Source organism: Taurulus bubalis, assembly GCF_910589615.1.
Source record: "Taurulus bubalis genome assembly, chromosome: 19".
In the NCBI taxonomy this organism is placed as follows: Eukaryota; Metazoa; Chordata; class Actinopteri; order Perciformes; family Cottidae; genus Taurulus; species Taurulus bubalis.
The window spans coordinates 7,396,721-7,423,268 of NC_136607.1; the positions used below are offsets into that span (position 1 = coordinate 7,396,721).

General features: G+C 42.4%; 1 protein-coding gene across 1 annotated transcript in view; it reads left to right on the plus strand.

Annotated features, from left to right (window-relative positions):
* Positions 1–26,548, plus strand: part of epha5 (EPH receptor A5) — a gene marked incomplete at both ends in the record, with an annotated part of 53,726 nt that overhangs the window by 15,907 nt on the left and 11,271 nt on the right. Inside the window, 8 exons of the mRNA XM_079235187.1 lie at positions 11,745–11,900; positions 11,995–12,333; positions 18,920–19,044; positions 20,146–20,235; positions 20,440–20,509; positions 20,685–20,787; positions 24,244–24,311; positions 25,175–25,300. Coding sequence (XP_079091313.1) covers positions 11,745–11,900; positions 11,995–12,333; positions 18,920–19,044; positions 20,146–20,235; positions 20,440–20,509; positions 20,685–20,787; positions 24,244–24,311; positions 25,175–25,300 — 1,077 coding nt within the window. The remainder of the gene's footprint in view (positions 1–11,744; positions 11,901–11,994; positions 12,334–18,919; positions 19,045–20,145; positions 20,236–20,439; positions 20,510–20,684; positions 20,788–24,243; positions 24,312–25,174; positions 25,301–26,548) is intronic.

Consider the following 26,548-nt stretch of genomic DNA (forward strand, 5'->3'; position numbering starts at 1 on the left):
GTTGTTGACATACTAATGCTGACAGAGTTACTGGCTTCGGATCACCCACCACCTTGCTCTAGACTGCAAACTAATTAGATGGGTTGGCAGGGATTTTGGACAGACGTTAATTGACTTTTTTTCTTTCTAAATATTTACAACTGTTGGATGGATCATCGTGTACATTGATGCGTGTATTCTAACATGTCCTCACTCCCAGCTGCTCAAATACAGCAGCTTGGACAGTGGCCTGACGCTCAAAGTAGTAACGTTATGCAACTGGAAAAAAGTCAACATTGACATTTGGTTTCACACGGGACACCAACACCAGTCTCCCGGGTGAAAGTCCCGTGTTTGTTTGACCCCTCCATCCATCCATGGTGAGCTTTAGCATGGTGACGCTAGCAGTAACGTCTATAAGTGCAGCCTCACCGAGCCACAAGCATGGCAGTAGACTCGTAGTATTGTTCATCTTAATGGTTATTTGAAGTAAAATACATATTTTTTATTATTTACTGCACATCCAGCACCATGTCAACTGCATGTGCAACATCTGTTTATGTATACTGTGTGGCAGTTATAGAAGTATGGGTTTTAGCAGCACTTTAAACTATGAAATCAAGCGCAGGAAAAAGATCATTTGAATGCATAGTTTTACAAAGAGTATATATTTTGTATTTTTCCCTGTTCAAGATTTAGATATATTATCAGAAGTGTCATACTGTGGACAGGCATGTGTTATAAACCCAACATGGAGGACATTATTTTTCCATCTTCATTTTCTAGTGGGCAGATGATGCTAAATGATCATTCACTAGGATCAAACGCCTAGGAATGTATTCACATCCTCTTATCGATTTAAAAAAAACAAAAAAAAAAAAACACTACTTGTGTGACTGGGAAGTGGTTTGCGTTTGTGTGGAGCACCAGCGAAGATTAAAACGTTTTTTTTTGTTTCATCAGACATCAATTAAAAACCACAAGTGAATCTCTTCTGTTGTAGAACGGGCTTAAAAGAGACAGACGGAAAGTGGCATTCCTTTTGAACCTCTATCTTCAAGTGGTGTGAGTGCGTCGGTGAGATGACGATGTGATTAAAGTCTGACCCGGCCGCCGTGTTTCACACGACGCTGACCATACGCCTCATGACGCTTTTTCGCCGCCATGTTGCAACAGAGGAAAGTTTTGAAGCGGCCAAAAGGATTACATTATTTTCATTTTAATGAGTTCTGCCTTCCATGAAGATGAAGCTTTGTGATATGCAAATGTGTTCCATTGGTTGAACGTTGAGAATGAAAAACATATCCGGTGGTCACAGTAGAATTGATTGATTTTTCTTTTCCTTTTTTGTTGTTGTATCGTGGTTCATACGTACAGCCGAGGTAAGTAAACAGACTTAATAGTGAGCAGTCTGAGTAGAAACAGCCTCCAAGCAATTATTGAAGCTACAAGATGATTTTCAGTTTCGTATGCAGATGAGACCGACGGCCTTTGAAAGCGTCTTCAGAGAGAAACATGGCAGGATTTCCTCTCTCTGAGCTTTGTAACCATATGTGTTCTCTGCTTTTGAAAACACTTCTTCATGTGCATTTCGCTCACTCGCATCGCTGTATTAAGAGTTGAATTCCCTTTTGAGAGCTTGCCTGGACTCCATACTGCGAGGAGTTTTGTATTCAGCTTCTTTGTGTATTTTGGGGACGGTTTCTGCTTTTCAGATGTGAACATCTGTTGGTCTGGATATGAGAACCTGCACTGGGTCTAGTGGCTTCATCCCTACTCTATTATGTCTATTTTACCCTCTCGGTGAATGTAAAAAAAAAAAAAAGTAGAAGCGTTTTAACAAAGACATGCAGCATTCATAATATAACCAACTTCTTCTCTACAGCCTGACCAGCCGTTTCAGTTAGTGCTTTGAGCATGTTTGTGTAACAGTAGTCTGAGTCAGTGGGTTGCAGGTCGGAGTACAGTACAATGTGAGAGAAAATGTGTGTGGATCCCGGCTGTATTGGCTGCATGTGCTGCCTAGTGGAGCGTGATTTTAACGCAGCCTCGGTGAATGTAGGACAGAAATCGTTACGTACAGTTCCTCCTCCCCCGCTTTTGTCTTTTTTCTTTCTCGCATCAAGTTCTTTGTCTCACTCATTTGCTTTCTGTCTCCACCTCCCTCTTCTGTCCTTCTTCCCCTGTCGTTCTATCTCTCACTTTATCTTTCTCTGTATCACTCATTGCTTCTCCATCCCTCCCTTCCTCTTTCTGTTGCCACTTCATCAGCACTCTCCTGTTTATTACACACAAAAATAACAGTACTACTTCTCCATCAACAATCTTATTCCGTCTCCGTACTGATTGTTGGACATAACACTCGCTACACAATAACATCTTTCCAGAAATGCATTGTTGGATTTGTGTTGTTATTTTGTTGGTTTTTTCTGCTATTGTCCAGACTCCGTGTTTTGTTTATTGGAGTACTTTTTATTATCTCCTCGTATGGCATCAGAGGATTACACTGACCATGCGTTTCCATAGTATTTGTTTGTCATTTTTGAGTGCCAGCGTAGCAAGAGTGAGAGACACAGACGGTATACATTTACATACGAAGCGTGTCACAATGTGTCTCCTCACACCAAGGATGGATGCTATTGTGTCAGATGACATCTAAAGACATTGCATGTGGTTGTGTGAGATGTATAGATGTAGGCACAACTTTAGCTGGGATAATTGGTGATGGCCTGCAGCACTGTCAGCCCAGTGAGACTGAAGAGAGGGGATGGGGGAGGAGGGGAGTGCATCCACGGCTAGATGGATGGATAGAGGGACGGATGGGAGGATTACAGAGAGGGGAAAGTGATGGCACAACAAGGGGACCCAAGATAAATTGAAGGTTTCTCACCACAGGGTGTGAGGGCAGAGAGACAGAGAGATGGATGAGTGTTGTTTCAGCACTGATTGCAATAGAGGAAGGATAACTGAGGATAGAAGTGGGCAGATGGATGAGGTAGGAAGGGAGGGAGGGAGGGCATTGTAGATTGAGTTCAGCCTCGCAGATGTGATTTAGGCTGAATGAACACTAGAAGGAATGTGGGAATAATGGCTGAATGAGACATTGGAGGATCGTTTGACTTGAATGTTGGTTTCTTGGAATGAGAGCTGAATGGTTTGGATCATGGTCGTGGAGTGATGTTTGCATGGAGCGTGAGGAATCCTGGTTATGTCTGTAGTTTATTCTAAGCCAATTTCTGTCATTGCTTTATCATTTGTTTACTTTGAGCAGTTAAGAAAGAACCAAGTTTGTAGTCCTGGCTGCCAGGACTGCATTAAACCCTCCATGCATTACAGCTTCTCCATCTGACCACCAGTAATAGAAGATGAAAGCCACAATACCATACAACTAAACCTTGATATAATTCTATCAAGATTACATAATGTATCATTTTCATTTCATTTTTTATTTTATACTAGGCAAATTTAGCTCGGATGGAGGAGCATGCTGACCAGAGAACTGGATAAGGTGTTTATCTTGATAAAAGTCGGGTCGGTTAGAACTACTTTAAGAGATTTTTGTCATTCTGGGACCAGGATATGATGCATCCACGTGCATCCACAAATACAAAACATTAAACCAAATGGTAGAGTAAGGAAGTGAATGATTGTTTGTTTGACTTATGGGTTTTTGGTTACAGACAATGTTGCTGTAATGAAATGAGTGACACTATATATATATATATATATATATATATATATATATATATATTTTTTTTTTTTTAAAGATGGATGAAAGGTTGGCTGTTCCTTGAATGATGGCATATTTGTCACATGAGCTGAGTGAAATGTTGTAATGCCACTAAAAGAGCGTTGCACACTGTAATGCTGGAATAACGGCTGGAATTCATTGTTGGTTTAATGGAATAAGGGCTAAATTGGATGTTGGAAAGACGGAATAAGAGTTGAATGCCATGTTGGGAAGATGAAATACAGGCTGAATGGAATCCTGTGATTGACAGCTTTGTGATGTTCGTATTCAGGCTGCGCTGGATTCAAGTGACAGAAGAAAAGACTTAAGGTATAAGATGGGCAGCGAGAGGGGGGAGGGCGTTCGGGAGTAGGCAGAGAAGAGGAAAAAGAATGACAGAAGATGAGGAATACGAATGACAACGAGGACGACTGATAGCATCATCAATTAAAAGGCTCGTACGAAATGATGAACTGCCTCTCACTGGGAGACGAACAATACCGCGGAGCATTCCTTTCCTCGAGCGTCGTCTTAAGTGTGTCGCGGGTAGAGCTGGATTCCCCTCGACAATACTTTGTTTCAGTGTCAGGACTCCCCTGATGTGCCTCCGTGTTTGCCTGCCTGTCAGACGTCACTGCAGCATCATGTCAAACTCGATCTGGTCACGCTGGTGGTGCTGCCGCCGTCAGAAACTGTCTCACTGGTGGAGTAATGCGAGGAAGCTTTCTGCCTTCCGCCTCTCGGGAATTATGGGGTAGCGAACGAGCGGCTCACACTCTCAGTGCGGGGCCTGCGGTTGATGGTGACAAGGGCATTACAGTGGCTTGCGTAACACAACAGAGGTACACTCATGATCGTGACGACATCTGCCAGTTCAATATGTGCCGATAAGGGTCTGACCTCCAACACCTCCTTGCCATGGGTTGCTTTCCTTATTTAATTCAGTTGGGTATTTATTTCAATATCGTTTTATTTTAGTGTCGAGCTAAACTTTGTCATTGGTGGGAAAAAAAAGATAATTAATATATTTTCTTATTTCTCATACACGTTTTGCCCATTTAACCGCCAATAATAGCCCCACTGTCATGGTTGCATTGTGTGCAACCGAAAAGTGCAGATGCAAATGTCTTTATCTGAACTCGCTGAACCTGAATGGCATCGCGAGTCAGATATTTGCTCCCTGCAGCTATTGCAGTGTGCCTTTTTTGAATTCTCTCCATCGGTATTCAGAAGGCTGTGCTCATCCCCGAGTTCCACAAGAGACAGAAAGACGTGGTGAATGATAGAGCAAAAATCTGCAAGTGGCAGGAAGCCTTTTTTTGATTCTGTCATCTCCTGAAATATGAATCGACTGGATTTATTGCATAAAGAGCTGCCATTCATCTTTTAAGATCCTGTTCAATTGGAAGCTGCTCCCGGACTTCTTTCAATACACTACTCTCTTTTCTCTGCCTCTCTCTCCCTCTCTCTCTCCTCCATCTTCCTCCCCAGCTCCCTCTCCATCTCCCCATCAACTCAACGTGGTGATGCTGTCATGACAACTAAAGTGCTTCCTGAGTGCTTGTTGGGTAAACTGACTTTCCCAGAAGTGCTTCCTCCCTGTTCCCCCCCCCCCCACCCTCTCCCTACATGCACACATATTCACTTGTTTTTTGTTATACTTGTGAGGACCCTCATTGACCCAGTGCATTATCCAGCATCTTCAGCCATAACCAACATAGCTAGGTGCCTCTCCGCATTAGCCCTAACCTTCACCGGAACCTAATTCTAACCTCGCCCCTAAAACCAAATCGAAACCCTCAAACACGTCTTTGAAGAAATGTGGGCCATGTCCTCTCAAAGATATAAGCGCACACACACACACACACACACACACACACACACACACACACACACACACACACTCCTGCAGTTGGTGAAATATTAATAAAATGCTTCATTCAGCAGCACCAGCTTCTTTCCATGAAAGCCTGGTCGTCTCCAGAGTCCCAGTCAGCGCCGGCTCGTAGGACTGGTTAGACTGGTAGTCGTGGACACGTTTGATGCATTTAGGTCAGGCGATGAGTTTCCCAAATGATGCGCTTCGGCAAAACCATAACAGTTTGACAACATTGAAAAAAAAAATCTCCTTGAACCTTCTTTAGACGTCTGGAAAGAGGTGAAGGTGAAGTTGAAATGCAAATTTTTGCCTCATTGTTGGATACATATACAGTCACTGTAAAATATCCTGGCTATACATTTCTAATGCAGATGCTGAAAAAAAGAGATAAAAGTAACACAAATGTGTCTGTCTCTAAATTACCTGATCATTTATTACAACATCTGACTGTTAAAAAAAACATCAAAACACATTTTCCTGGGAATGGAATGAAAGTGCGAACGGCATCTGGTGACTTTAGGTTGGGACTTACATTCAGCACATGTGCGTCTGCAAACCTATCATAGCAATGTAATATTGATGTGCAAACAAACACAAATGGCCCCGCACACATTTAAATGGGTCAAAATAAATTATTATTGGATTCGCAGCCGATTTTGCACGTCCATCTCATGCACTCATGTCTGACCTGACGGCCCTCCAGCACATGTCTCAGGAGTATTGTAATGGCACTGAGATCCTGACCCTTGCACACCTAATCTGTGGGCGCTTGTAATGTGTGTTTGCAGTTGTGCGTCCGTACATTTATCAAGTGAATAAAAAAAAAAGCTGAAAAGGCATCGTTGTTTAGCATACTCTTGACACTTGACATTATGATGTATTGCTAATGTTTAATCTCCCCCGACTGGGGGAATAAGTTGCTTTATGTTGGAAAGCTATTGTGACCTGCCGGCCCTCTGGGTGTCGGCTTGTGGCCTGAGAATAAATGGGTGCTGAACAATGACCTCCTCCGCCTCTCGACAGACAAGAAACCCCATTGACTTGATTGTATATTGTTGTGGTATTATCATCTGGCTTTTGTTTGTGTTCACACACAGACACACACAAATATCGCCACATACAGATGCACACATGCGCACAAACGCAGCAATGCAACAGTAATGCATGAAGGTATGACACCATCATACATGCCAACACACACACACATGCTCTGTTTATGTTCCTTTTAGGCCAGTATTTCGCTGTGGGACAAATGCAGGAACAGGATATTTACTGTGTTTCCTTGCCCGATTTATTAGTTCACAATAGTATCTGTTAACAACATGAGCTTTGTGTCGAAACTCAGCCTTGCCATTTTTTTGTCTGTTTTCTGTCAAAGTTTACTTTCATGTCAATCCTGCTGAATCCGTGCACAGTTGGAAGAGTGACAGGAAAGATGGAAATATGAGTCCATGTCACGTTCGATAAATAGTGGGGGAAGTTTTTTCTTATTTTTGTCTGAGAACCTGAGGTCGGAGCATAGAACCTTGAGATCAGGGCATCCTGAGGTCAGACAATAGAACACTGAGGTCACTTTAACCAGCATGCTATTGCATAAGTATCAAGCTAATAATACACTATTTTATCATGTAACAATGCCTACATAAAGTGTACTTTGATACGTTTAATTCAGTTGCATCTGTACTTTGAAAGCATGAATTATGTAATTGGGTCTTCACACATTTTGGAATTGCTACTTTTGTTCCTTGTCCACTGCAGACAGTTCTCTCCTTACTATTGTCTACTATTTAGTTAGCCAACCACCCAACTGGCACTAGTCATGTCTTCAGAAGGTGAATACTGCCCCTTGATCCAATGTTGTTTTAGGAATTTATTTTAATATTTGCATCCTTACTGCGTCTTTGAATAAATTAATTTAAATCCAACGTTCTCTTGATACACACAGTATGTGGCCCTTAACTTCTTTTCTACCCCCTTCCCCCTTTTGAGTATGCCTCTCTGCCTTAATCGCTTACTCCCTCTAATCCCACCAAACGACAGCCAGTCATATAAATCAACATGTTTACAATGAAATGTTTCCAATTAAAGAGGACGCTCGTTAGGAAGCATCAACGGACACCGCTGGATCCTTAATTGCTTGGGATGCCAGTGTGTGATGCATATTAATTACGTATTAACCTCTCTCACACACACACACACACACACACAGACGCAGGCACATTAGTGTGTGTTGCATATTAATTACCTATTACCCTTTGTGCTGTGCATTAAGAGCTGCGTGGCATCAGAAAGACAGCTTGCCCAAGGGCAACACACACACACACTAATACCATCAACGCCGTTTATTCACGTAGCATTCTCAATGAGGAATGAGCCATTTCAGCCAGCCGCCCATGACCATAACTAATGTCACCCCAAAAAGTGTGTGCATGTCTGTGTTTGCTCGAATACAGAGATGAGTGAGTGGGTGTGTCCCTTTAAGACAATTTAACGAGTTTCATCCAAAGATCTAAGCCTTTCCTTGCATCTGGAGTTGTTTCATTCCAGGACATCTAACAGGATGAATAAGGAAGAGATGATTCAATTAAGTGAAGAAAATAGATTAATTCAAAGTAAAAGAGAAAATTTATATGAAGGGAGTAAAACTGTGTGGGTTTGAGAGTTGAGATCTATGGTACAGGTCATTTTAAAGACTCTGGAAATCTGTACTTCATTTGCCATTTTAGTAAAAACATATACATGGATATGGAAATTCTCCATCAAGAGGTCACAGTTGGCCATGTGCGCTCCATATATGTATTTTTTTTTGTGTGTCACAGATCATTCTTTGATCTTTCAACAAGACTTGAGTCAACAGCAACGCTAACATGCTGATGTCTCGCAAGTCATATTTACTGTGCTCACTTCTTGATTTAGCGTGTGAACATGTGCTAATGCAGCGAAAAGCTGAGGCTGATGGGAGTGGTCGTTAGTTTTGCAGGTGTTGGGTCAGGGACGAAGACATTGGACATGTGGAAATGTAGACATGATGTTGGCTCAAGATGAAAAGTTATTAAATGAATACCGTCCATAGAGCCACACTAGTTGCACTATAACCATATCTAGTTTCTTCAAATCACTAGATGCACATTGGAATTCAAGCTTATTGAAAGGTGTATATAGGTTTGTCATTTGAAGTAGAAACCATACAGATGTTTTCCAGCTGGTCCATACAGTTTAAATGAAAGCAGTTATAAGTCGCATGCACAGTAATCCAGTTGACATTTCATAAATGTGATTCAGTCAACTTGTGTTTTAGTTTTCCTGACAGCCACACCACGGACTTTAAGGCTCCCCTTCAGCTCTCAGATTCCACACTGAACATACATACATGTTCTTATTAACTCCCTGTCGCCTTTTAATCGCTTCATCCAACTTTCAGCCTTCAGATGGCTGCCCTGACCTTTCTGCCCCCTTTAGCCTGCGGCTGGTAAATCCTTAGACGCATAATTACACGAAAATAGTCAAACGGAGCATGATATCATGAGACTTGACTATGTATATGTATATACTATATATGTAGTCACGCTCGCCCATATCGCCATGTCACACCTCACAATGCATGTGTGAAGCTCATTTACAAACATGTTTTCCTGTCGAACATGGATAATCTATTCACCCGAAATGAGCTAGAATTAATGATAATAAATACCTTAACGTCTACACTGTTGCCGCATTTTAGTCAACTGGAAATAACTTTCATTAAAGTGGCATGCCACGGATTATTAGTTTTTTTTTCACACCAATTTGCACATTTTAATTGCAAATGTTTATATCAGTCTCATGATCATTTGCAACTATGAAGGAAAATATAAGCATCATTTTAATTGAATCGCCACAAGACTTATGATCTTCGACAACACATTATCCTCAAATGTCTATTTGTCAATGATTTTTCTATCTCTTCAGCGGTAACATTTTTAAAATAAATCCACCGAGAGTCAAAGCTTCATCAACAAGAAATCCAAGTAGGAGCCATCAAAGTATCACACTGTGCCGTGAGCATGCTGTTTGATTACACATGTGAGAGGCATAGCCACACCAGGAGGTGAGGGTTTAGCACCAAAAATAAAATAATAATCCTGCTCGTTACACTGGCGTGGTATCTGACCATATCTATCTCAAATTATGAATGCATTCAGAGGGTTTTCCCCATGTGTCAGTATTTTTTATCACGCTCCTTATTCTCTACCCTCCAGTCTACTTCACTGCCTGCATGTGTGCCCGTCTTTGTGAAATGAGCTGCCACCCCATTTTTTTATTGATTTGGCCATGGGGGTTTTGGAGGATGAAGTCAAGGAGAACTAGACACCCGACTACGGCAATAAATCTGTATGCAACCATAAATGTGTGCGTGGCAACGGGCTGAAGCAGACAAAGGATCAGGTGTGTCCTACTGCCCTGAATGCCGCAGCCCTCCACACACACTACACACACACTACACACACACACCTACCCATACACACACGCACACACACACACGCACACACACACACGTACTCACAGAAGGTGATAAGGTTCTACATCATTACGCTGCAGCGGTGTAAGATGAAGTAAATGGACATTCTATAAAAATCATACATTTAATAACTATGGATCCAATTTTAATGTCTCACCATTTATCCCTTCAACAACAAAAAAGAATAGTAGCAAAAAAGCATTTAGACCATCTTTTCACATCGGAAAAAAAATCCGCCCTAAAGACGCACATTACTGTCTGCGCTTTGTTGAGCATGAATGATGTCATCAGCTGCATTACGATCTGCTCATTCAAAACTAGGCCAGGCTCGTGAATGCCTCAAACGCAACGTCTTGAGTCGATCAACTCAGTTATGGTATGTGTGGCATTCCACATGCTAAGCCAATCCACACACAAGGCCACATGGAGGGTGTGTGTGTGTGTGTCTGTGTGTGTGTGTGTGTGTGAAGCAGAGGTGAGACAGAGAGCGATCCAGGGCAGAGGGAGAATTTTTCAGGCTTAATGTTCCATGACAGTGGACCAAGGTTCCGTCAAGGGGAATCAGAGCTGTTGCCGCCTAACGCCTACAACACACACACATGCACACACTCCTTTGTCTCATCTCCTCTCTTCCCTCCATTCTCTTCCCTCTTCTTATTTGCTGTTCACCTACTTTTTCCTCTCCTATTCATTATCCTCCCGGCCTTTTACCTGACGTTTAATTATGAAGTTTTTAATCCCAGTTGCAGCCTGAATGGGCTTCAACCGCATCTAGATAGACGGGTGAAAACAACAGCTCCTAACCTTTTACGCCCTTCGAGGACGAACATAGATGTAACATCTCCTCGCCTTTGTCCTCGACTGTCTCTCTCTGCTTATCGACAGTCCAATCCCTCCATTATTATTTCATCCTCTATTGCATGTGTCTATTTGTATCTGTCTGGGCGCAACAGCAAAATCAGAAAGAAAATGATCCTGTGATAAGTCGGTGATTGGATGGCTTGGGGGCGCAGCCATGGTGACAGAGGTTGATGATGTATTTTCCCGTGTTAACATTCAGAGTGTGTCACCCCGCTGTCTACCTGCCCCACTTAGATCAACAGAGTGAATGCCTGTGTGGGAGGAAGAGAGATTATGTCTGTTTCAGTGCTTGTTTGTGTAGGTTTCCCATATGGGGCCGGGTGGGTACATTATTGTGCAGCAGATGCCCATGATTCTTAACCAGGTGATGTTCTCTGAATTAAGGGAATCTTCTCCACAATGGAACAAAAATAATCATATTTTTTTTTGGTTAGGACAAGAAAACCAGAGGAAGGAGAGCAGGTTGGAAAAAAGAACTAATCCCTCGAGGGAAATGAGAAAAAAATCTGACAACTATGTGTTAAATGCTTCTTTTAATTTCAACTCTGCAGCTACAGTGGTATCTCTGGTGAGAAACCTCAAAACAACCACAACCACCCAGGAAAATTGTTGATGCTGACCTCCTTTTTATTTATTTTTGTATTTATTTTTTCAAAGGAACTAACCATGCTGTCCCGCTTCTTCTCTCCCCATGACCCCCTTCCTTTTCCTGTTTGTACGTCTACTCCTATCTTCTCATCTCATCTCCAACCCCAAACATCCCGTGGCATCCGCCCCCTCCCCTCCTCGTCTCTCAGTCTGCAAAGTGGGGTTTTACCGCTCGCTGCTGGAGTCCTTGGCCTGCAGTAAATGTCCACCCCACAGTGTGGCCAGGCAGACAGGGGCCACTTCTTGCAGTTGTGAGGACGGATACTACAAGATCGACTCCGACCCTCCCAATATGGCCTGCACACGTGAGGGTTTATATTTGCATGCACTTCTGATTTTACGACTTGGATATCATGTTGCTGTAGTGACCCCTTTCTAACCTCTCTTTCCATCTCTCAGGCCCTCCGTCTCCTCCACGTAACGCCATCTCCAATGTCAACGAGACCAGCGTCTTCCTGGAGTGGTCCGTTCCCATGGAAACCGGTGGCAGGAAGGACGTGCGTTACAACATCCTGTGCAGACAGGTCTTGCCGGATGGAAGGGGCTTGGAGGAATGCGGCCCCAACGTACGTTTTTTGCCGCGCCGCGTCGGCCTGTTAAACACCTCGGTCATGGTGGCCGACCTGCAGTCACACACCAACTACAGCTTCCTGCTGGAGGCTGTCAACGGGGTGTCAGAGCTGGCCAAAGACCACGCCAAGCAGTATGTGTCACTGAATGTGACAACCAATCAGGCAGGTATGTTGCGCCAGATCTGTCACTTCTGTCAATACTTTTTTCGTTTTGGTTGCTAATCACAGCCTCCCCATGAATTCTCCAATCAGCATCACAGCTGTCCTGTTTTAGTTCGTTTTTTTTTTTCTTCCCAGTAATCCAACTTGTTCTGAATTTTGCCAACACAAATCATCACCATTTTGTCTTTTATTCTCACCCTCGTTATTGAGACTTTCACAGACCTACCCTGCAAGTTGGATTCCTGGCGCATACATCTTAGTTTGGTAACAAAGACACCAGATGATCAAATTATCGCAGTAGTTTTCTGACAAATCTGTCGCTGTGTTAATTTAGTTTCATGCGCCCTCCTTGCAGTGAATGAGGGAACATTGCACAGTGGAAAGCTATGTTTTTTGGGTTTTGCATTTAGATTTGTCATTGAAAAAGCAGCTTGGTCCCCTCAATTAGGCGGTGCATTCCATCAACAATCTTTGCAGGAATCGGGGGCATAATAAAAGCTCTTGATTTGCAGGCTGTGTTTTGTGTGGGAGCAGGTGTGTGTGTTTTTTTTTTTTATGCATGCCTGTCAAAAATGATGAAACCAGCTGATGATAGGCAAGTTATTTGTAGGCTGGGAAATACTTTTATTAATTTACTTTGAGCAAAGAAAGAAATCTTCCGCTGGTATAATGTTTTGCACTTGTAGCTTGCTGGGAATATTCCATTATCTGCCATGCCTGAGCATTTTATACATTCTGTGTGAATATAAAGTGTTCTTGAGCAAGGCCTTAAACCAATAACACTAAAGTGAGCAACATAGTTGCCAAACATAAAAGACCACTCTAATATTAGACAATGAAAGAGTCCAAATACTCCCCATAGCTGTAAATAGTGGAAGCGTTGCTGACTTTCCTTTAAATGGAGATTCAAATTCATATGGGCTTTGGGAGATTTTTATTTATTTTTTATGGGAGGTATGTGCTGTGTAGTTTATTTCATCTGCTTGCAATGAAATGGGTAGCACATAGTATAATGAAATGAGAAAAAAATATGAGACTAATGCTCGCCTTCCCAAGGATTCCATCTGTAGGGAAGACGAGAAAAGAACAGTTTTGAAGGAGTGTGTTTGTTCCCGTTTGTTGAACAAATGGTCCATTGGCAGACGAGTAACTATAGGAAATAGTAGCAGCAGTAGGAGAGAGAATGAGCGAGGGCAGATGGTTGTCTGACAGTCAAGAGTACTGGCGGGCCCTCTAACTGTGTTGTCTTTGTGCCCGTCAGCAGACTGAGTGGATTACACCAGACTACAGAACCCACATTCAGTTTATTGGAGTTGCGGCTGGATTAAAGTTGGCCAGTCACTGGACCATGTAGAGATTAGGAATTACAGTAGATTAGATTACACATGGTTGGCTGAGTCACAGACAGATACAATGTGCTGCTCTCTGGCATGGATGTGGGCCGGGCTCGGCTCGGGCGTGTTTTTAATTTCTGTCGATGTTGGATAAATATACTCTCTTTAATTTGGGAACACAATGAATGTAAGAAGCAGTCGCTGGCACCGCTGAGTTTGTGCCAGCGATCAATAGAATAACATTCATTAACGGACCTGTTGTGGCTGAAAGGTTGTTGTGCACTGCACCACTGTTCCAGCGTTATTCACGGATCTTGCCAGAGGTTTTGTTGCACCTAATTAAACCACACCCAGCCGGGATGTCAGGGTGTACGAACCCTCCATCGTGAACTCATCTGTACTCATCATATTGTGCCTCATGGGAAGAAGCCACAGGCAGCCTTTTGTGTAGTATCTCAGCGGTTAAGTTAAGGCAACAAACTCACTTAGTAGGGGTAGGAAAAAATATAATGATTTGGTTTAGAATAAGTATGTTTGTAATGTAACGCAGGCTACGGATGTAACTTCATGAGACTCAAATATAATGAGACAATATGGCGGTGCTATGTCTCAATTCAATGTCTCTTTCCAGAGATCATGACCCGGTTAGTCAACATAATCCACAGACCTTGTGGTAATACTTTGCATTAATTGTTATGAGCAGTTTACCATCCCGCCTCGCCTCTGTTCCACAGATACGCAACGAGGACTTTGATCGGCGTTGTAAACATCTGTGTTTCTTTGACTGAGCTTCTGCTTGTGCGGCTGCAGAAGGCAAAAACGAGATACCGAGACCGAAGTACCGAGAGACGGGGGCGTCGGGTAGGCTCAGATAGACGGAGCGAAAGAGTCAGAGGATCTGCCGTTTGATGTGTGGGAAGTGTCACACTCTATAAGGGATCCGTGAAATAGGTGATTTCACAGTGTCCCTGAGAAGACCTGCTGAATAATAAAGTGTTGGTAAAGGCAGGAGGTAAGGACGGAACAACAGGACAGCGGTAGAGGAAGAAGCTGTGGAAATGATGGGGAGGTTGTGATAAGGAAGGAGAAGGTGAGATTGCAAGAAGCGGTAAAGGAAAAGGGAAGTGCAAGGAGGTAAAGCGGGCCAAGGAGAAAAGAAGGTGATAAGGTCGTGGGAATTAACTTCCAAAAAGAAATCACCAAACTGACGTTTCTAAGCATTTATAGTTTAAGTGTTTCTTCGTGCCTTGTGAATAAATCTGTGACGGTTTTATTGGCAGTAATCAATGCACTGTTCCTTCTACACGAGGAGGAAATGTCAATTCAGTCTCTTGTCAGCCGATAAGCTTGATGATCATATAATGAGTTCCTGCGGTAGCTCAGCTCTATTATGCCTTTCTTTCTGCCCGGTTGTTCTTGTTGTTCACAGTGCCAGAGCGCTGCGTGGTAACTGCACACTAAATGCTCCCATACATTGTTTGTGTCGTTGTGGGCTATTAATCAAATGAATCGTGATGCATTACCTTGTGGGTGGTACAAAAAAATAAGAGCACATCCTGGGGCTCTGCCCATGTGTCTTACTTTGGTGTTTAGTCATATATAATAGGTATACAAGTAGTGAGGGTGTTTGCACTAACACTGAACAACTGCTAATTTGGGAGTATTTTAGCTCTACGTTTAGTGACTAATAACATTTGGTTAACGCATTTACATTTGGAGTCTCCAAATGTGCTTCTTGGACATCCATCTGTCGAGTCACACTTCAACTTGAGAACGTGTTGGTTCTTTCACAAGAAACTTTTTTAGGAGGTTTATTCTCCGATTTTTGGTTTCCCTGATGTGCGCGTATAGTAAGTATGGCTCAGGAGCAGCAGCCATTTAAATGTAGGTTTGTCATTTTAGGTCATTTTTTTTCTGGAGTGGGAGACGTTCTCAAAGACGGATAAGACATTTGGATGATCAGAGCAGAGGAGATAGGCTATAGGAAAGAAGCCAGCCAGGGGTCACATGGTCCATGTCGTTTCCTATGACTTTAAGATGTTAAACTTCTGTTGAAGTATAATATGCTTTTTGTTACGTTAAACATATAAGAAGATTGCCTTCGAACCGGTTGAGTTTGTGCATTCAGTATTCTTTTCAACTTCCCTCTGAATTATGCCTTCATTAGTCGGACGAGAGATGACAGGAAATACGTGAAGAGAGACGGGGAATGACATGCAGCAAAGGTCTGGGGACGCTACAGTTTATGGTCGGACCAAGAAGGCGCCCTGTACTTCCAGTCGTCTTCCTGTTGTGACTTTTATGAATTCCTGATTGACTGAAATGTACCAATATGTTGTGTGACGGATTAGTTCCTAGGCTGCCAAATGACTCTGACTGTTGCAATTGTATGAAACGTATGAGAGTGGGATGAGATGAAGCAGGCAAGCAGACGGTTAAGTTGCAAATAAAAAAAAGATGAGAGCAGCTTTGGTGCTTTACAGCCTTTTAATAAAGCCATCTCTCTCTCTTTGTCTCCCATATCGCTTTCATTCTGTCTCTGGGTCTCTCTGTCTGTCATTCTCTGAGGGTAGTTAAGGGATAATAAACCAGATAGTTGAAGGTCTGTATTGATTTTGGTGATGCTCCAGACAGATAGCGGTCTGAGAGGCTTATGTTCTGCACGGTGATAACGTTGCTCTTATCTGAGGCCGGAGTTGTTGCACTGGAGGGCTGCACTCGTCCGCTGAATAGCTTTCTAGACCTGTGCCTGCATGAAATGGAAGCTCGATTTGAAAAAAACAGAAAATAGCTTCATAGACATTTAGAGTTTAATTTGTGGCCTGCGATGCCGTACTGTAGGTGCTCATTAGCAGATGTAACAGGCACTGGAAGGGAGTGTGAATCCTCTGTTATCCTCTGAAAGTGTTGCTGGGGCCCTGTCGACACGCTTTCACCAGGTCTCGCTTTTTTTCCCTTTTTGTCAACCCTCTCGCTTTTATTCCATCCCCTCCTCCTCCTCCAGCACCCCCGCCGTCTCTTCCAGCACCTCCCATTCTCTCTCTCTCTTTCTTTCGCTGCACTGGCGTTTCTCAAATCCGTCAGCGACTGAGAATAAACAAACAAGTGTTTTAAAACCTGAGTTGTGGCACTAAAAGGTGTCTCATTGTGTAAATTCTGTTGACTAAAATTCTGCCTCGGGTGTTAAATATGGACGTTGTGCGTCTGTGCCGTTTGGCATTTGAGTGATAGGAAAGGTTAGGGCTGGGAAGGAACAATGTGATAATTAGATCTGTTTGTTGTTTGGAATTGTGCTCCAAATATACACAGAATGACTAATGCGTTAGAGGCACACGGAACTTTCCTAAACTAAAATGAGAATAGACATGACTTCCTGGAATGTATGTACATTTTTAGTTGATGTCGAAAATGAAAGTTAGTTCATTAACAGAAAATGCATCCATTTAAAATAACAAATGCAGCATTTCAGTTATTTTTCAATAACTGGTTGGGGAATTTGACTGTTCCCAGCTTTTCAAATATCATGGTATTTGCCTATTTTCTCTTTTTTTTGTGGGGCATAATTACTGCAAATTGAACACATTTGGGTTTGCATTTGACAAAACAAGCCATTTTAAGACCGTTTAGCCTCTGGGAATATGTTGTATTTTCTGGTATTTTATTTTTTGGAAAAACATTTGACAGAATTATCAATTATAATATAAATATATATTTAAAAGCAGCAGCCATAGTGCAAATGTATACATATGTTATAAGTGGAATGGCACATAAACTTTGTTTTTATAGACCCATATCAAAAGTTTGTAGAGGGCTGTACAATCTGCACACGACCCTCTATTCTATTTTTGATTAAATGTAGCATGGCGATCTGCCTCCATTTTCGGAGGATTTAAACGTATATTGTGGTGTATTGTTACCCGCTAAGCTGCTGGGAAAAGAATCCCTCTCTCTCATCATCGCATCCCAGCATTTCTACCATTTAAGCATTGAGTGTGTGTGATTGGGTCTCTGGTTTCAGGCTTTTAAGATGTTGCAGATAACACTTCTGTGCGACCATCCACTCAGGATACAGTTACTGTGTTTGTAGCAATGATTTATTCCCTGTGGAGTTCTGCTGAGGCTATTGAAACCAAAACGCTGTTTAGCATTTGCAGGAGAAGCACACACACACACACACACACACACACACACACACACACACACACACACACACACACACACACACACACACTATCGGGATGTTGCCTGAGGGAGCATTTTGCCTGGTGAAAAGCTCTTTATGTGTCAGAGAGTCTCCAACTGTCCCTCTGAGAGATGGGCCAACGGTTCAGGTTACAACTGGATGGCTCGACGATTGATGCGAACACACACAACTGAGCTCACTTGACATCAGAACCTAAAGAATAAATTACCAAAAATCTTACAACGGAAATTAAATTTTGCGAAGAGCCAAACCCCAACTACTACTTTTCTCCTTTTATCTGCAGACTGCCAAACATGCAACACTAAAAGCTGTGTTCCAGATGTGTAGTGTCATCGTTGGCTTCATGGGCTCCTCTGCCAGCAGCTACTGAATAGCAAGATATAAAGGGATGGTTTAATTAGGCACAGGTGGACCTTGTCGCCAGATTGCAGACATTTTTTTTCAGAGTCAAAGCTGCTTTGGTACCAGGAATAGTCTCAGTAGTTGAGATAAAGCTCAATAGACTGTGCCAAATAACCTCAGAAGAACTTTTGTAACGAACACACTTGAATTCATGAGAAGAAACTCTGGGGAAAATATGTTGAAAAAAATGACCCAGCATGACAGAATTAACACGGCAGCAAAAGACCAATGTACATCACCGTGTGCTTTCTATTGTAGTAACAAAAACTCTTTTCACCATCATGTTTAAAATCATTTTTGGTCTTTTTTCTTTTTTTAATGATTTTGTTCTTTGATGTTTCATCTTCCGCTTAATATTTCATAACCTACAACCGTCGCAGCAAGCATTACAACTAGCTCTGTGCATGTAAACGTCAAAGAATGAGGTGTCTTCAAAAGAGGGATGTCTTCTAGAGGCTGATGGTACCCAACCGGTTTTACAACGCTGGCACCATTTCTCTTGTGTTTATGAGGATGTTTTGTATGTCAGTCGTTGAAAACTGGACTACAAAAACAAAACAAACATGCACTGGCATGCTTCTTATTAAACTGTTGGATTTGTACTACTGTTCCTGAAATTGTATTATGTCTTTTTTTGTGTGTATTTGCAGCACCGTCCCCGGTGAGTGTGGTGAGAAAAGGCATTACGGGGAAGAGCAGCATCTCCCTTTCTTGGGCAGAGCCTGACCGCCCCAACGGCATCATCCTGGAGTACGAGATCAAGTATTTTGAAAAGGTACAAATCATTTTGCTCCTTATACTAAAGATCACATTATTTGTCCACAGGTACTGCCAAAATCAACACAAAATTCATCTTCCTTATTAGTAACTTTCAAATGAAGTCTATATTGCATCCATTTAAGAATTCACCATTATGACCCCTGTCGGCGGTAGAGTTTTGCCTCATAACAGCCCCGTGCGCCTCATAATCGACGTGTTAAATGACTGGAAACTTGTTGACAAAGATTGTTCAAATTGCCCTCCAGAAATGCAGCTGAATATACATTCAATTTAGCTTGAAGTGTCTTTTATTTTTCTGAAGTGGCCTCTAAAAAACCTTCGCCTCAAAAAGACTTTCATTTGACAGAGCTATAGCTGTGTGGGGCTTTTATTTCCTTTCTCTTTTTTTTAAGTTGGATTTGGATAGAGGCAGGAATTTGATACTTCTATTCAGATCATTGTTCCTGTGCCCTTCCTCTTTTCTCTCTTTAGTCGCCTGATGTCGTCTTTTCTGGGAAGGTCAGAATAAAGGTATACAGGAGAGCAGAGCAGGATTTGTGGTCAGCGGTTAGCTAATGGCTTCTGGCTAATGGAGGGGGCATTTAGCTGTGTTTTTAAACCTGATGTGGTTACAGTTCAGAAACTGATCCTTACACACTCTCGTACTCACACACGTACTACAGGTAGTATAGGGAGGCACCGACCGGCCTTTTTCAGTCCCGATACCGAGTACTGATGCCAGTGTTTGATTATTTTGCCGTATGCCTCACTGTGTAAAAGTGACTTATTTTATGTGTCAGGTCAAATCAGAACCAATTAATATAGAGATGAAGAAGAAAAAATACCTTGTAAAGAAACCTTTTTAATGCAGTGACACTGTGGTCAAAACTTTAAACAGAAAATCAAAGAATGTAGAATATAGTTGAATAGATTGACCCCTATATCCAATCCAGCGATGTGAATTAGTTTCTGCTCTATATCTAATATTGATGCATCCCCAGTAGCATAGCCATAAAAATGTGCTGAATAATGGAGGAAAATGTGCAGGCAAGAAGACTCAAATGTGCAACATCTGCACCAACAAATAATCATCAACCCTCCTCCGTCTCTCCCACAGGAACAGGACTCCAGCTACACCATTATAAAATCCAAGGAGACCGAGATGGTGGTGGAAAGCCTGAAGCCCTCTTCAGTCTACATCTTCCAGGTCAAACATGGGTTAAAAAAAACTAATAAATAGAAGAAAAAAATATGAATAATAATGTGAGGGCAAAAATCACTTTAGTCTGAGATGAGAAGAGGTAAATAAGCAATTAAAAAGACGTTGAATCAAAGTGTCAAATGTGTGATACATAGGAATAAAAATAGTCTTGACTGTCTTTGTGATATATTTGCATATGCTGCATTACAGGTGCGAGCCAGGACCTCAGCAGGCTATGGCGCATTTAGCCGACGTTTTGAATTCCAGACCAGCCCTTACTGTGAGTACACCAGAGAGAGAGAGAGAGAGAGAGAGAGAGAGAGAGAGAGCATACAAGTTCAACTTGTACGTGACTCCCACCTGCTTTTGTTTGGGGGATCTGCATCAACAGCAGGTGGCAGGTGGGCTTTTGTGTGTGTACTTCTTGTGTCTAATCCCGCCTCTTCCTTTGGCAGTAACTGCGACCAGTGAGCGTGCTCAAGCTTCAATAGTCGCGGTGGCCATCACGTTGGCTCTGGTCCTACTGGCGGTCGTCGCTGGATTCCTGCTCAGTGGACGGTGAGTCCTAAATACACACCTGAAGGAACACAGACGGACGCAACAAGGGAAGCGTGATCTCTGTGTGCAGGTGTGAGCACGTGCACTCACATTATATGCCGTCTTCCTCTCGTCTTGTGGGCGCCTGTGGCTTGTCCAGTAATCTCAAGATTGGCGGTTTCGGTCCTGTGAGCGTGTGTGAATGAGCGTCTGGATTAGACCCTGATGAGCAGGTTGGCATCTGGCTTGCTGCCATCACTGTTTGAATATGTGTGGGAATGGCTGAATGTTGTAAAGTGCGTTGAGTGGTCGTGACGCTAGCACCTTGCTTTATAAATGGCATTTATATGCCAATATTTTCCAACTTTTCTCCCGCGAGAACTCGGGTGATGAGCACAGCTGCAGCTCATTAAAGGAGACATTACATGCTCAATTTCAGGTTCATGCTCATATTTTTGCTTTCTCCTACAACGTGTCTACATGCTTTTTATTGTAAAAAAAAACAAACACTTAATTTATCTCGGTCTCTCTGAAAATGCCTCTATCTCCCTTCTCTGTTTTGATGCACTCTGTTTTAGCGCCTGTCTCTTTAAGTCCGCTTCGATTCCTCAACGCTTCCTGTCTTCCTCGTGTGTGTGTGTGTGTGTGTGTGTGTGTGTGTGTGTGTGTGTGTGTGTGTGTGTGTGTGTGTGTGTGTGTGTGTGTGTGTGTGTGTCCGTGTCCTTATGGAAGTCCCGCTCGTTTAAAGGCACAGTTTCTTAACACTGGCAGTTCTCTGAGAATTGCGTGTTTTGATACTTTCACAATAAGTATATAGTGCCTAGCTAGACCTGCTTCATAATAAAAAAGACATGGACATTTAACTTTATACAATATTGGACATTTAAATGTTCTCCTAAATGTCTGTAGTGACACCCCTCATCCTCTCATATTTGGAGCAGGTGACATTTTTGGACAATGAGAATAACTGTTGGTCACTTCAGGGGAATAATGGCGAAACATTGTGATGTAATTTATTCGTTCTGATGAAAGAGGATGCTCAGTGTGAAACCTCTGAATACAGTTATTATCATTTTATAAGATTAACTGTTCTGAACCTGTGGATAAATGTTATCTCAGTCAGAGAATATCCACTTGCCCTCCTCTGTCCTATTGCTGACGAGAAAAAATGAGCAATATCAAATCTAATTTGTGACCCAGATATTTTCTGTGTTGCAGAGCAGCATTATGGGATTAGATACATGGCTTGAGGTTAGAGATTTGTAATAGGTCAGGAGGATTAAGGGTTTTAGGTTATGGCTTCAGCGACGATGCATACAGTCCAGTGGAATCCTCTCAAGTTTGGTGTCACAACTTCGGTTTTACAGCAGCGTTTATCACTCCTGACGTTACACACTGCATTAATGTTGGATCTGCAGGCCTCCGGTCTTATATGACCTTCACTTCATGGTGTCTTGTAATTGATACTACCAATTATATGATTTCCTTTTCACATGTGCACACATACTATTTACGTGAATCCAAATAACAGAGACGCTTTCAAACACATGCAAAAGTAAGAGTAAATGTATTCAGCCTGCTGTTTTGTCCATTAAAGACCCTCAAAGCTATTGTATTTGTCTGCAAAAGTTCATTACACTTTTGCCTGATTCCATCTTCGCAAGCCACATTCTACTGTGACATGTATCTAGTATAAGTTCATTAAGAACTATTACGTCCAAACGCTTTTACTGAACCATAATTAATACAGATGAGGGCAGTTTTACGAGGCCCAGAGTATGAATTCATGCAGTTGTTGGACAGAACGATCAGATGGATAGACAGTGGGGGCTCTGGTAATGTTCAAGGATTAAAGAGCAAATCGGCTGAGGAAACAGTGGTGATTTTGGGTTCAGCCGAAACGGGGGATGAGGTTCGCTCTGGTTTCGTGTGGGGGAGGAGAGATGGAGGAATGCCAAATTTTCCAGCGATGGATTTGGAACACAAGCGCCACAACCCCCTCTAACCACTGTATCCCCGCCCGCCCTCCCCTCTCCTCAGCCTGCGTGACCCTCCAGACTACACGCACATGCATAGACACAGCACACATGTGTACACAGCACACATGTGTACACAGACGCAGATGCACGCGGATGCATGTGCTGTACGCATGGGTTAACACACAGACGCACACATGTAGGAAGTTGGAGGGCCGGCTGGGGCATGAGCGAGCTCAAACCCCTTGACTCGACAGATCTGGCAAAATAAGCAGCCTCGGGCAGACATGCATGTACAAAACACACACACACACACACACACACACACACACACACACACACACACACACACACACACACACACATACATAAATCGACTCCCCTCCCCCAGACTATCCAGCTGTGCTCACCAAACCCCTCCAGTCAAGCCTGGCCGTCCTGTGGACATGACCCTGTGTGTGTTGTGGGCTTTTTTGTCTTCAAACTCCGGAAAACTCGGGCTTCTAAAACATTCAGTTGAGTTCTGGTTTTGCAAGTCCAATAACGTGCATCAATGCATTTCCCGCTAAAGATATACAATGTTTGATGTGTGTCTCTGTGTCCGCCCGGTCACCGCCGCCATGTGTTCGCGTGTGAGATAACGTTCATCAGTCCTCCTGTCCTGTTTTAATCTGGGTCATCTCTGATTATCTGTGACGCTGCTTGTCCAAAATATGGAAATATGGAAGAAATGGACACAGATACGCATTCGCACAACAAGAAATGTCATGCTGGTTTTGGCCTATACATCAAGGGATACACACAGGCAAGAGAGAAGGATATGATATGTCAGCAGACACAAGGAATATCTCTTCTATTCCCTTCTACTTTCGGGCGACTCCAAAAAAAAAGTTTATTTTGTTCAAGACTACGCTCTCTCCTCTGCCAAAAGTCAGATTTGCTCTGTTGACGAGGGCTTTCTTTGAAAATTGTATTATTTGAAAACTGCAGTCCTTTGCTAATATCTGCAAGGCTGTAAGTTTCCAGCAATGCTTTTCGAAAACCTTGAAATGTAAGTTAGCAGAACCTGGAAATAAAGAGGAAATAAAAAGCTTATCTTCCAGTTAGATCCAAGTGTGATTGTGCCTTGTGTTGGCCAGGATTTGCTTTTATGTGTCTGGGACATTTTATGGGATCTTTACTGGTATCTCTGTCTGGTACCCTTTTCTTCTCTGAGTGTAAATGCCACTGCTCGCTCTTTGTTTAGATATACAGGAGATAAAATATATAAGGGCACACAGCATTTTTATGCTGTCCTATACTATACATTGAAAATGTATTTGACTGAAACTAAGGTGTAGTCATTGTTTTGTCAACCCCCTGTAGGCCCTCAGTATGAACCATTAACACAAATATATTTTAAGTGTTTTTTTTTTTTTTTTTTAAAGCAATATGAAATGCCGTTACATACGTGCACATATCAAAACTGTGGCATGACATTGACTCCGATGCTCCCTCTCAGGCGGTGTGGCTACAGCAAAGCGAAACAGGATCCCGAAGAGGAGAAGATGCACTTCCACAACGGTCACAGTAAGTTCACAAAGCCCCAAACTCATTGTGTCATCCAGTGTCCACTACATGTACAGTAGAGGGTTCAGACAGCGGTCATGTCTGTATGAGTTTGTTCAACCCCGTAGGTGTGTGTGTGTGTGTGTGGTTGTTTTGTACGAGGAGCTACTCTTTAGATGACACAGCTACAGACCAGCCCCACGGCAGCCGTGTTGGCAGAGGACACACAAAAGCTGTGATGATTTATAGGCCGTGACAGCTTAATATATTTGGCCACATTTTTTGGCATCGCATCCTGCCATCCATCTGCTGGCGTCAGAGCCGACCATGACGGGTTCATCGGCGCCCGAGAGCTTCAGGAAAAAATACTGACTGCTGTCATCACGATTACGTTGATTCTTGATTGATACGTATCATGCCTACAAAAAGCAACTTAAAGAGTGTCTTGTTTCAGGGATAATTCAAGTGGTGAATCATTATATTGAGTTCTCTATATGTATTTATTGTCAGCAGATTGAGTACGAGTAAAGCTTTTTATAAAAGCTAGACTAAGTATTAGGGCTATTAGAGTGTTCACTAAATCACATCCATAACAATATTAAAAGGAATACATTATGTGTTTCTATCACAGTATACATACTTGTATGATAATTCAGACCATTTTGGAGACATTTAGAAACTGACAAATCAAGATACTACTCAGCTTTGCTCCAAAAAATGTTGTCAATATTGCTGTAAAGCTCCTTGATTTGCAATATTGCCTACAATAGCCTTTATTTATGTCACATTATGCATTGCAGGCATTCTGGATGCAAGCCTGAATAAATGTTGGTGATGGTAAACGACATCTAAATGGTAATGATGCCATCAATGTGTGTCTGCAGTAAAGTTCCCAGGGGTGCGGACCTACATTGACCCCCTCACCTACGAGGATCCCAACCAGGCCGTGCATGAATTTGCCCAAGAAATTGATGTCTCGTTCATCTCCATAGAGAGGATCATCGGAGCTGGTGAGTTAACTGTGTGTGTGGGGGTGTGTGTGTGTGGGTGTCTTACACTCATTCTTATTCTAAGCGGTAGTTTGGGGCTGATTTGGCCACAATAATGTCTCGCAGAATACATTATGGTTCATTCTGAAGCGAACCTGTTCAGTCAAGCATACTTAAAAATACTATCATCCTGTAACAGCTGAATTTAAACAATGCTGTCCTCATAGACTGCATAGTTCGACCATTCTCAATCTTGTTTTCTAGCAGTTGGCACTTCCTTCTTTTGCAACCAGAAGTGGTACAAAAAGAGAGAGCTAAGTACAACAGAACACTGAAAAAACACGGACAACTCCAGGGCCGGACAACACTGTGGTAGTGACCTGTCAATCACAAGATAGCCACGCCCTGAATCATTATCTGCTTTATGGTCTATTTGACTCTAAATGGGACCATCTTTTACTAAATGAGCATCAAGCTGTATTGCAGAACACTTGAAACTAGCGACCACTTGAGACCATAAACTCATGTGTACAATGTATACTTAGGTAATAAATCAAGTGAGAAGTAGAGTCATTTTCTCATAGACTTCTATACAACCAGACTCATATTTGTCACCAGAGGAGTCGTCCCCTGATGGCCATTAGAAAGAATGCAATTAAAAGTCACATCCGCATCGGTTTCACTTTTGAGACCCGGAGATAGCCACCCGGCTGCATTAAAATGCACTCAATGTACAGTAATAACTGTGAGGATTCTGTCATGTTGTATAAAATGTAGCCATTTCATTAACTCTACAATTGGGTGACATGTTTTCTTCAACTTCCGTAAACGAGTCATTGTATAGAAGCATGCTTACGCGCATATTCAATTAAGCCAAGCACTGCTAGAAGATGACAGCTTGCAGGGCTGTGAATGCTGTTTGTCTCCTGCTGACAAACGTTGTTTATTTGCAACATTTGTGAGCCTCACAAGCTTTCTAGCTGTGCAGCAGCTTAACTTCAGTTGGACACTTCTTTTGGACTCTTATGTATCTATCTGTTGTGATATAGAACACTGGTATTTTATTTAAGTAAAAATGTGCTTGTATTGCAACTCTTATCCCAAGCAACATAAGGCAAGGCGAGTTTATATGTATAGCACATTTCAACAACAAGGTGATTCAAAGTGCTTCACATAAAACCATTAAAAGCATCATGTAGAAGAAAACAAGATTTAAAAAAAAATTAAGAACATTCATTTTAAAACATTAAAAAACAGTCAAAGAGCAAA